At 35.8% G+C, this 12,654-nt stretch overlaps 1 protein-coding gene across 3 annotated transcripts in view; it reads right to left on the minus strand.

Moving 5' to 3' along the window:
• The window catches only part of ACER3 (alkaline ceramidase 3), a 187,496-nt gene that overhangs the window by 36,415 nt on the left and 138,427 nt on the right, over positions 1 to 12,654 (minus strand). For all 3 annotated transcript variants that reach the window (XM_036860118.1, XM_036860117.1, XM_036860119.1), the window contains one exon: positions 5,716 to 5,774. In XM_036860118.1, coding sequence (XP_036716013.1) covers positions 5,716 to 5,774 — 59 coding nt within the window. The remainder of the gene's footprint in view (positions 1 to 5,715; positions 5,775 to 12,654) is intronic.

Raw genomic sequence — 12,654 nt, forward strand, 5'->3', positions numbered from 1 at the left:
TATGAACAGACCAATCGCAAGTAATGAAATTGAAACTGTGATTAAAAATCTTCCAACAAACAAAAGTCCAGGACCAGATGGCTTCACAGGTGAATTCTATCAAACATTTAGAGAAGAGGTAACAACCATCCTTCTCAAACTCTTCCAAAAAATTGCAGAGGAAGGAACACTCCCAAACTCATTCTATGAGGCCACCATCACCCTGATACCAAAACCAGACAAAGACACTACAAAAAAAGAAAATTACAGACCAATATCACTGATGAATATAGATGCAAAAATCCTCAACAAAATACTAGCAAACAGAATCCAACAACACATTAAAAAGATCATACACCACGATCAAGTGGGATTTATCCCAGGGATGCAAGGATTCTTCAATATATGCAAATCAATCAATGTGATACACCATATTAACAAAGTGAAGAAGAAAAACCATATGATCATCTCAATAGATGCAGAAAAAGCTTTTGACAAAATTCAATACCCATTTATGATAAAAACTCTCCAGAAAGTGGGCATAGAGCGAACCTACCTCAACGTAATAAAGGCCATATACGACAAACCCACAGCAAACTTCATTCTCAATGGTGAAAAACTAAATGTATTTCCTCTAAGATCAGGAACAAGACAAGGTTGCCCATTCTCGCCACTATTATTCAACATAGTTTTGGAAGTCTTAACCACGGCAATCAGAGAAGAAAAAGAAATAAAAGGAATACAAACTGGAAAAGAAGAAGTAAAACTGTCACTGTTTGCAGATGACATGATACTATATATAGAGAATCCTAAAGATGCCACCAGGAAACTACTAGAGCTAATCAATGAATCTGGTAAAGTTGCAGGATACAAAATTAATGCACAGAAATCTCTTGCATTCCTATACACTAATGAAGAATCTGAAGGAGAAAGTAAGGAAACACTCCCATTTACCATTGCAACAAAAAGAATAAAATACCTAGGAATAAACCTACCTAGGGAGACAAAAACCTGTATGCAGAAAACTATAAGACACTGATGAAAGAAATGAAAGATGATACCAACAGATGGAGAGATATACCATGTTCTTGGATTGGAAGAATCAATATTGTGAAAATGACTACACTACCCAAAGCAATCTACAGATTCAATGCAACCCCTATCAAATTACCAATGGCATTTTTTACAGAACTAGAACAAAAAATCTTAAAAGTTGTATGGAGACAGAAAAGACCCCAAATAGCCAAAGCAGTCTTGAGGGAAAAAAGCAGAGCTGGAGGAATCAGACTCCCTGACTTCAGACTATACTATAAAGCTACAGTAATCAAGACAATATGGTACTGACACAAAAACAGAAATACAGATCAATGGAACAGGATAGAAAGCCCAGAGATAAACCCACACACCTATGTTCAACTAATCTATGACAAAGGAGGCAAGGATATACAATGGAGAAAAGATAGTCTCTTCAACAAGTGGTGCTGGAAAAACTGGACAGCTACATGTAAAAGAATGAAATTAGAACACTCCCTAACACCATACACAAAAATAAACTCAAAATGGATTAGAGACCTAAATGTAAGACCAGACACTATAAAACTCTTAGAGGAAAACATAGGAAGAACAGGAAGAACACTCTTTGACATAAATCACAGCAAGACCTTTTTTGATCCACCTCCTAGAGTAATGGAAATAAAAACAAAAATAAACAAATGGGACCTAATGCAACTTAAAAGCTTTTGCACAGCAAAGGAAACCATAAACAAGACGAAAAGACAATCCTCAAAACGTGAGAAAATATTTGCAAACGTATCAATGGACAAAGGATTAATCTCCAAAATATATAAACAGCTCATGCAGCTCAATATTAAAAAAACAAATAACCCAATCCAAAAATGGGCAGAAGACCTAAATAGACATTTCTCCAAAGAGGACATACAGATGGCCAAGAAGCACATGAAAAGCTGCTCAGCATCACTAATTATTAGAGAAATGCAAATCAAAACTACAATGAGGTATCACCTCACACCAGTTAGAATGGGCATCATCAGAAAATCTACACACAACAAATGCTGGAGAGGGTGTGGAGAAAAGGGAACCCTCTTGCACTGTTGGTGGGGATGTAAATTGATACAGCCACTATGGAGAACAGTATGGAGGTTCCTTAAAAAACTAAAAATAGAATTACCATATGACCCAGCAATCCCACTACTGGGCATATACCCAGAGAAAACCATAATTTAAAAAGACACATGCACCCCAATGTTCACTGCAGCACTATTTACAATAGCCAGGTCATGGAAGCAACCTAAATGCCCATCGACAGATGAATGGATAAAGAAGATGTGGTACATATATACAATGGAATATTACTCAGTCATAAAAAGGAAAGAAATTGGGTCATTTGTAGAGACGTGGATGGATCTAGAGACTGTTATACAGAGTGAAGTAAGTCAGAAAGAGAAAAACAAATATATATTAACACATATATGTGGTATCTAGAAAAATGGTACAGATGAACCGGTTTGCAGGGCAGAAATTGAAACACAGATGTAGAGAACAAACGTATGGACACCAAGGGGGGAAAGCGGCGGGGGGTGGGGGTGGTGGTGGGATGAATTGGGAGATTGGGATTGACATGTATACACTGATGTGTATAAAATGGATGACTAATAAGAACCTGCTGTATAAAAAAATGAAATAAAATTCAAAAATTAAAAAAAAAATCAAAACTCCAAAATGCTAATGGAAGAAATCAGAGATGATCTAAATAAATGGAGAGACACACAAGACACACAGTGTTCATAGACTGGAAGACTGAACATAGTAAAGATATCAATTTTTCACAAATTGATATGCAGGTTTAATGCAATTCCTATCAAAATGCCAATAAGATTTTAAATATAGACATTATTATTCTAAAATTTATATGTAAAGGCAAAGGAACCCAAATAGAAAAAACAGTTTTGAAAAAGAAGTGAGAGGAATAAATCTATATGATTTGAAGAGTTATTTTATAGGTAGAGTAATCAATTATCAGAGAGTAGGACCGGTAGAAGAATAGACACCTAAATCAATGCAACAGAATAAAAAAACTCAAAAATACAACCACACAAATATACCCAAGTAATTTTTGAGAAAGGTGCAAAAGCAATTCAGTGAAGAAACAGCCTTTTCAATCAGTGGTCCTGGAGTAGTTGGACCTCTGTAGGTTAAAAAATGGACCTCAACCTAATCCTTACCCCTTACATAAAAATTAACTCAAAATAAATCATAAACTTAAATGTAAAACTATACAAAACTTTTGGTAAAAAACGGGAAAACCTAGGGTTAGGCATTGAGTCCTTAGCCTGCATGCCCAAGCATGATACGTAAAAGGAAAATTGATAAACTGATTTCATCAAAATTAAAAACTTTTGCTTTGTGAAAGGCCCTGTGAACAGCATGAAAGACAAGGTACAGACTGTGAGAAAATATTTGTGAGCCACATATTTGATGAAGGATCAGTATCTAGAATATGTAAAGAATGCTCAAAACTCAAATTAAAAAAAGAGAAACAATCCCATTAGAAAATGGGCAAAGACATGAACAGACATTTCACCAAAGAGGATATATAGATGGTAAATAAGCACATGAAAATATGTTCAACATCATTAGCCACTAGGGAAAGAAGAATTAAAACCACAATGAGATATCAGTACATATCTGTAAGAATGACTAAAATAAAAAATAGTGACAACACCAAATGTTGGCAAGGATGCAGAGAAACTGGGTCACACATACACTGCTGGTGGGAATGTAAAATGGTAGAGCCACTCTGGAAAACAGTTTGGAAGTTGGGTTTCCCTGGTGGTGCAGTGGTTGAGAATTCTCCTGCCAATGCAGGGGACACGGGTTCGAGCCCTGGTCTGGGAAGATCCCACATGCCGCGGAGCAACTAAGCCCGTGCGCCACAACTACTGAGCCTGTGCTCTAGAGCTCGCAAGCCACAACTACTGAAGCCTGTGCGCCCTAGAGCCTGTGCTCCACAAGAGATGCCACCGCAATGAGAAGCCCGCATACCGCAATGAAGAGTAGCCCCCGCTCACCACAACTAGAGAAAGCCCACATGCAGCAACGAAGACCCAACGCAGCCAAAAATAAATTAATTAAAAAAAAAACAGTCTGAAAGTTTTAAAAAGAATTAAACATATGATTATCATACAACCTAGCAATTCCACTCTGGGCATTTATTCCAGAGAAATGAAAATTTATATTCACATAAAAACCTGTAAACAAATATTCATAGCAGCTTTATTTGTAATAGTAAAAAACTAGAAATAAAAAACTGGAAATCCAGATGTTATTCAACAGGTGAATGATTAAACTGTGGTACATCCATATCATGGAATACTATTCACAATAGAAAGGGTGAACTATTGATACACTCAACAACTTGTATTAATCTCCGGTGAATTATGCTGAGTGCAAAAGGCCAATCCCAATGGTTATATATACTGTGTGATTCCATTTATATAACACTCTGAAAATGAAAAATTGGAGAAATGAAGGGCAGATTAGTAGTTGCTAGGGGTTAAGCATAGGGGGTAAGGGAACGGGGTAGGAGGGAATTGGGTGTAGCTACAGAAAGACCACACAGGGATCCTTGTGGTGATAGAATTGTTCTGTATCTTGACTCTGTCAGTGTCAAATCACGGTTATGATATTGTACTACAGTTTTGGAAGACATTATCACTAGAGGAAACTAGTAAAGGGTACAGACAATCTCTATTATTTCTTACAAATGCATGTGCTTCTACAATTATCTCAAAACAAAAAGTTTAATTAAAAAAGAAAAAAACAGGGCTTCCCTGGTGGGGCAGTGGTTGAGAGTCTGCCTGCCAATGCAGGGGACACAGGTTCGAGCCCTGGTCTGGGAAGATCCCACACGCCGCGGAGCAACTGGGCCCGTGGGCCACAATTACTGAGCCTGCGCGTCTGGAGCCTGTGCTCCGCAACAAGAGAGTCCGCGATAATGAGAGGCCCGCGCACCGTGATGAAGAGTGGCCCCCACTTGCCGCAACTAGAGAAAGCCCTCACACAGAAACGAGGACCCAACACAGACATAAATAAATTAAATTAAAAAAAAAAAAAAACTAAAATAAAAGGACATAAACTTTAAAAAAAAAAAAAAGAAAGAAAAAAACAGGAACAAACCCATAAATCATACTATTTACTTACTGAGCATCTGTTATATGGCCAGGCCCTATGTCAAGTACTCACATGAAATACTTCTTATTTTATTTTTCATGAACTCCATAAATATTATGCCTATTTCCTAAATGATCTTTCTGGAATACTGTTTCTCTGTGACACTAATAGTCTTCCTTGAGAGGTGTTCTGCAAAAAGGGTTCCTTAGTTAAGTAGTTTGAGAAACACAAAAACAATTATTTTCTTTTCTACTGTAGGATTTTTCAAGGCCTTTAATAAACTCATGTACATTATAAATATTCAAAAGGAGGCCATCACACATAGCTTTCCTCAAATTTCTTCAATTTTACAACTACTGGTTTCACGTGATGCCTATTAACAACTTACTTAAAGAATTAGTATTTCTTGCAATATACCATAATAAATGTTGGGTTATAAGTTTTCTATCAATAGCCTTTCTGGAGTTGGGTTTTATGTGTTATTTCAGTTTAGGCTACAGATTTACCACCTAAGTATATACTCTTTCGATGATCCAAACTACTTACCATGTAACAATATAAATAGATCGAACTACTAATGTGAAGACCAACATTCCATACATGACCTGAAGAAGAAAGGGAAAATGAAGTTAGTAAAATCATGATTCTTTAGCAAAGGAAGTATATTTTGCCTACAAAAATAGCCCTCCCAGTTAAATGTAAACATTGATTATCTTTCATTACATTTTAAAGAACAGATGTATAATTATGTAATGAAGAGTTATACTAACCTTTGAGGAAACAGCCTGCTTGTGAATAATCAATATCAGAAGTCTCATGTCAATTTTAATTCTGAATGGTTACATGAAATTTTAAATATCTGCTGAAACCTGAACAAATGCTGTATTTTTGCCTCATATTCCCTAGAGATCCTTTCCTTCTTGTTAGCTTCACTTTCAGCAAATGATTCTACTTCCCATCTTATAAATCTGAACTCTTTTAAACTCTCCTCCTAAGTGTTTCTGCATTCATATGCACCCTCTCCCTGCATTCTTTCTCCCATTCCTAGTTTCTAAAGAAAGAGGTGCCCATTTCTTCTTGACTGAGGTTAATCGACTCCCCTGTGTTCTTTATTCTATATGCTCCCACATCTTCCCAGACTTGGCTACAACAACTAACCTCTTTCTCTTCTATATTGAGCACTGGATAGGTACTACTACCTGGAAACCTGAACCTAGTGGGAAAATTTAACTTTTAAAAGTGTGAAATATTAAATACAAGAAAATTGCATAGAATATAAATGTATAACTTAAATATTTATAAAGCCAATAGCTGGGAAAGTACCATTTAGGTCAAAACACATGTTATCTCTTCCCAGTCCAACCCTCTCCCTTACTCCTTAGAGGAAACCACTCTCCTGACTTTTATAATAAACACATTTTCTTCCTTTTATTTACGTGTTTACTAACTTAAACTGGCATCCTAAATATGAACTCCTAAATAAGTTTTTAAAATTTTCATTTTAATTTACAATAGAATAATGTTACATACATTTGTTTTTGTTTTATCTTTTAGGATTCAATTATGTTGTATACGTAGCCATAGTTCATTCATTTTTGATATCACATAAATAACTACCACAATTTATTTACCAATTCTTGTGTTGATGGACATTTTGAGGGTATTTCCAGTTTTCACTGCTATGAACATTTTTACGCATATATTCTAGTACACACATACAAAAGTGTCTCCAGGGTATGTACCTAGGAATGTAACTGCTGGGTCAGAGGGTATATTATTATCAAAATTACTAAAAATGTCAAACTGTTTTCCAAAGTGGTTATACCAACCTTTACTCCAACCAACGTGTATTCTGAGTGTTTCTTTTATGTCACATACTCAAAACATGATATAGTCAGACTTCTAAAGTTTTGTCAGTCTATGTGGTTTTTAATATGTATTTCTCCGATTACAGGTTGAACACTGTATGTTATGTTCACTGGCCATTTGATATCTGCTATTGTTCAAACCTATTTTTTTATTTGGTTGTCTGTCATTTTCTTACTTACTTGTTCCTGTTTTAACTTTAAAAAACTTTTAAAATTAAAATATAACACACAAAGTGCTCAAAACATAAACACTGTTTGAGGATTATCACAAAACAAATATCTTTGCAATTTTTGACTTCATAGGTCAAAAAACTGAACTTTGGCAGAATACCAAAAATCAACCTCATACCCCTCTCTCAAGTTCTATACACTTCTCTTCCCTGAGGTTTACCACTATGCTGACTTCTCACATTAGAGTTCAGTTTTGCCTGTTTTGAACCTCAATATACATGGAACTCCGTTTTATAAACTTGTGTCAAGCTTCTTTTACTCAGTATTGTGTTTGTGAGCCTCATTCAACTTGTTATATGAGCTGTGGTATATCAGTGTTCATTGCTATCTAATATTCCATTATTTGAATATGTATATTTTATATATCCATTCTACTGCTGATGGACATTGGGGTCTAAGTTTTAGCTATTTATAATAACCCTGCTATACACATATATAACATAGGAAGAACACTCTTTGATATAAATCACAGCAAGATCCTTTTTGACCCACCTCCTAGAGTAATGGAAATAAAAACAAAAATAAACAAATGGGACCTAATGAAACTTAAAAACTTTTGCATGGCAAAGGAAACCATAAACAAGATGAAAAGACAACCCTCAGAATGGGAGAAAATATTTGCAAACGAAGCAACTGACAAAGGATTAATCCCCAAAATATACAAGCAGCTCATGAAGCTTAATATCAAAAAAACAACCTAATCCCTAATCCAAAAATGAGCAGAAGATCTAAACAGACGTTTCTCCAAAGAAGATACACAGATTGAAAGAATGCTTAACATCACTAATCATTAGAGAAATGCAAATAAAAACCACAATGTGTCACCTCACACGGGTCAGAATGGCCATCATCAAGAAATCTACAAACGATAAATGCTGGAGAGGGTGTGGAGAAAAGGGAACCCTCTTGCACCATTGATGGGAATGTAAATTGATACAGCCACTATGGAGAACAGTATGGAGGTTCCTTAAAAAACTAAAAACAGAACTACCATATGACCCAGCAATCCCACTACTGGGCAATATACCCTGAGAAAACCATAATTCAAAAAGAGTCATGTACCACAATATTCATTGCAGCACTATTTACAATAGCCAGGACATGGAAGCAACCTAAGTGTCCATCGACAGATGAATGGATAGAGAAGACGTGACACATATATACAATGAAATATTACTCAGCCATAAAAAGAAACGAAATTGAGTTATTTGTAGTGAGGTGGATGGACCTAGAGTCTGTCATACAGTGAAGTAAGTCAGAAAGAGGAAAACAAATACCGTATGCTAACACATATATATGGAATCTAAAAATACCAATGGTTCTGATGAACCTAGGGGCAGGACAGGAATAAAGATGCAGACGTAGAGAACGGACTTGAGGACATGGGGAGGGGGAAGGGTAAGCTGGGACAAAGTGAGAGAGTAGCACTGACATATATACACTACCAAATGTAAAATAGATAGCTAGTGGGAAGCAGCTGTATCACACGGGGAGATCAGCTCGGTGCTTTGTGACCACCTAGAGAGGTGGGATAGGGAGGGTGGGAGGGAGACGCAAGAGGGAGGGGCTATGGGGATATATGTATACATATAGCTAATTCACTTTGTTATACAGCAGAAACTAACACAACATTGTAAAGCAATTATACTCCAATAAAGATGTTAAAAAATATGTGTGTGTGTGTGTGTATATATATATATATATATATATATATATATATATATATATATAATTTTTGGTGTACATGTTCAGGGATTTCTACTGGGCGTATGCCCAGGAGCCAAGCTGCTGGATCATAGCATATGCACAAATTCAAGTTTAGTAGTTTTTACAAACGCTTTTCCAAGGTGGTTATACCGATTAACACTCCCACGTGCAGTGTATGAGTGTTGCTTAATATCCTTGCTAGTCAGCCCTTGGTACTATAAAGTCTTTTTTATTTTAGCCATTCTGTTGAGTATGTAGTGGTATTTCATTGTGTTTTCAATTTTCATTTCCATGATGATTAATATAGATTGAATACCACTTCATATGTTTATTGGCCATTTGGATATAATCTTTTGTGAAATGTCTCATCCATTTTTCTACTGGGTCTCCTACTTTTTTTTATTGGTTTGTAGGAGGTCTTTACATATACTAGTCTTTGCTTGATTATACGTGTTGTGAATATCTTATTCCACTCTATAGTGTTATGTGTTCACTCTCGTTATTTTGTCTTTTTATGACCCTAAATTCTTTTTTTTTTTTTTTTTTTTATTTTTTTATTTATTTTTTTTAAACATCTTTATTGAAGTATAATTGCCTTACAATGGTGTGTTAGCTTCTGCTTTATAACAAAGTTAATCAGTTATACATATACAATATGTTCCCATATCTCTTCCCTCTTGCATCTCCCTCCCTCCCACCCTCCCCATCCCACCCCTCTAGGTGGTCACAAAGCACCGAGCTGATCTCCCTGTGCTATGCGGCTGCTTCCCACTAGCTATCTATTTTACATTTGGTAGTGTATATATGTCCATGACACTCTCTCACCCTGTCACATCTCACCCCACCCCCTCCCCATATCCTCAAGTCCATTCTCTAGTAGGTCTGTGTCTTTATTCCCGTCTTGCCACTAGGTTCTTCATGGCTTTTTTTCCCCTTAGATTCCGTATATATGTGTTAGCATACTGTATTTGTTTTTCTCTTTCTGACTTACTTCACTCTGTATGACAGACTCTAACTCCATCCACCTCATTACAAATACCTCCATTTCATTTCTTTTTATGGCTGAGTAATATTCCATTGTATATAAGTGCCACATCTTCTTTATCCATTCATCTGTCGATGGACATTTAGGTTGCTTCCATGTCCTGGCTATTGTAAATAGAGCTGCAATGAACATTTTGGTACATGACTCTTTTTGAACTATGGTTTTCTCAGGGTATATGCCCAGTAGTGGGATTGCTGGATCGTATGGTAGTTCTATTTGTAGTTTTTTAAGGAACCTCCATACTGTTCTCCATAGTAGCTGTATCAATTTACATTCCCACCAACAGTGCAAGAGAGTTCCCTTTCCTCCACACCCTCTCCAGCATTTATTGTTTCTAGATTTTTTGATGATGGCCATTCTGACCGGTGTGAGATGATATCTCATTGTAGTTTTGATTTGCATTTCTCTAATGATTAATGATGTTGAGCATTCTTTCATGTGTTATGACCCTAAATTCTTAATTTTAAGATTAAATTAGTGTTGTCTGTGTCTTGTAATAATGGTATAGCTATTTAATTTAGGTATTCTTTAATGTCTGTAAATATGTTTTATAATTTCTTCCATATATAGGTCTTAGACATTTATGCTAGATTTACTCCTAGGTACTTTATAAATATTTTTAGATGATTATCATAAGTAGTAATTTTTAAATGTCATTTTCTACCTGTTTGATGCTATTATATATAAATACAACCATTTTTTTGCAAACTGCTTCTATATAATGTGACTTTACCTTTTAAAATCTCTTCTAATAATTTATTTGTAGAGTCTTTAGGTTTTCCCTATATACATTTGTATATCACTTGTGAATATTTACAGTTTTGTCTCACCTTTTTAATTCAATAATTTTCACTTCTTTTTCTTGCTTAACTGAGTGGGCCTGGTCCTCCAGTACAATATGAATAGAATTGGTGATAACAAGTACTGCTATCTCATGCTCAGTCTCAAAGAGAAAGCTTTCCATGGTTCATCACTAAGTGTTACACTGAGTGTAGGATTAAAAAAATATTTTTTTTAATAATCTTTATCAGATTAAGAAGCCCTTTTTTATTTCTAGTTTGCTAAGAGTTTTTAAAAATCATGAATTAATATATTTTATCAAATACTTTTCTGTATCTCTTGAGATAATCATATAATTTTTGTCCTTTAATCTTTTAATATAATTTTCTAATACTGATTAATAGTCTAACCAACTTGATACTCCTGGGATATATCTAATTTAGTCATGATGCTTTATCCTATTTTTGTTTATATTGGCTGATTTGGTTTGGAAATATTTTGCCTAGGACTTCTGCCTGTTATTTTAACTCTTTCAAACTCTCCTTACTGGTATTAAAGTTTTGCTTGCCTCATACATGAGTTGGAGAGTATCTCTTCTTTTTGTTCTATTCACTATGAGAATCTGCGTAAGACTGGAATTATTTCTTCTTTTAATGTGTGGTAAACATTCTAGCAAAGTCATATTTGCACACAAATTTCTGACTACTGATTGAACTACTTTTCATTGTTTATAGGACAATTCAGGTTTTGTATTCTCTAAGTTTCTACAGGTTATACTTTTTAGGAATTTGTCCATTTAAAAAAATAAAAATGAAAAATGTAAATTTATTGACATAAAGTTGTTCATAATATTCAATTAACTTTTTAATGTCACCAGGACTTGATGTGATATCACTTTTTCATTTCTTCTTTTTTTAAATATTTATTTATTTTTTGGCTGCGTCAGGTCTTAGTTGCGGCACATGGGATCTTTCGTTGCGACGTACGAGCTCGTTAGCTGTGGTGTGCGAGATCTCACAGTGCACGGGCTCATTAGTTGAGGTGCACAGGCTCTGTAGTTGTGGTGTGTGGGCTGAAGAGCACATGGACTGATTAGTCGTGGCACGTGGGCTCTCTAGTTGTGATGCACGGCCTCAGTAGTTGTGGTGCGCAGGCTTAGTTGCCCCGTGGCATGTGGGATCTTAGTTCCCCGACCAGGGATCGAACTGGCATCCCCCGCACTGCAAGACGGATTCTTAACCACTGACCACCAGGGAAGTCCCTTCATATCTGATATTGTTTGTGCTTGCCTTTTCCCCTCTTGATCAAATTCACCAAGGGTATGTTAATTTTACTTGTCTCTTTAAAGAAGCAACTTTTGGCTTTGTTGATTCTCCCCATAGCATATTTGTTTTCTATTGTATTCCTTTTTGCTTTTATCTTTCACTTCTTGAAATATACGTTATATCTTTCCTTTTTTAGCCTTTTTTTTCTGGTACACACATTTTAAGGCTAGATATTTCCCTCCAAATACGAATTTTGCTGAATCCAAGTTTTTTTTTTAATGTAGCCATTCTTTTATATATATATATATATATATATATTTATTTTGGCTGCTCTGGGTCTTGGCTGCTGCACATGGGATCTTCGTTGAGGCGTGTGGCATCTTTAGTTGTGGCATGCGGACTTCTTGGTTGCGGCACGTGGACTCGTAGTTGTGGCATGCATGCGGGTTCTAGTTCCCCGACCAGGGATTGAACCTGGACCCCCTGCATTGGAAGCACGGAGTCTTACCCACTGGACCACCAGAAGGTCCCCCAAGTTTTAACATGTATTTATTTTCATTGATTCAATTCAAAATATTTTCCAATTTCT

Source organism: Balaenoptera musculus, chromosome 8, assembly GCF_009873245.2.
Source record: "Balaenoptera musculus isolate JJ_BM4_2016_0621 chromosome 8, mBalMus1.pri.v3, whole genome shotgun sequence".
NCBI classification, from domain to species: Eukaryota; Metazoa; Chordata; class Mammalia; order Artiodactyla; family Balaenopteridae; genus Balaenoptera; species Balaenoptera musculus.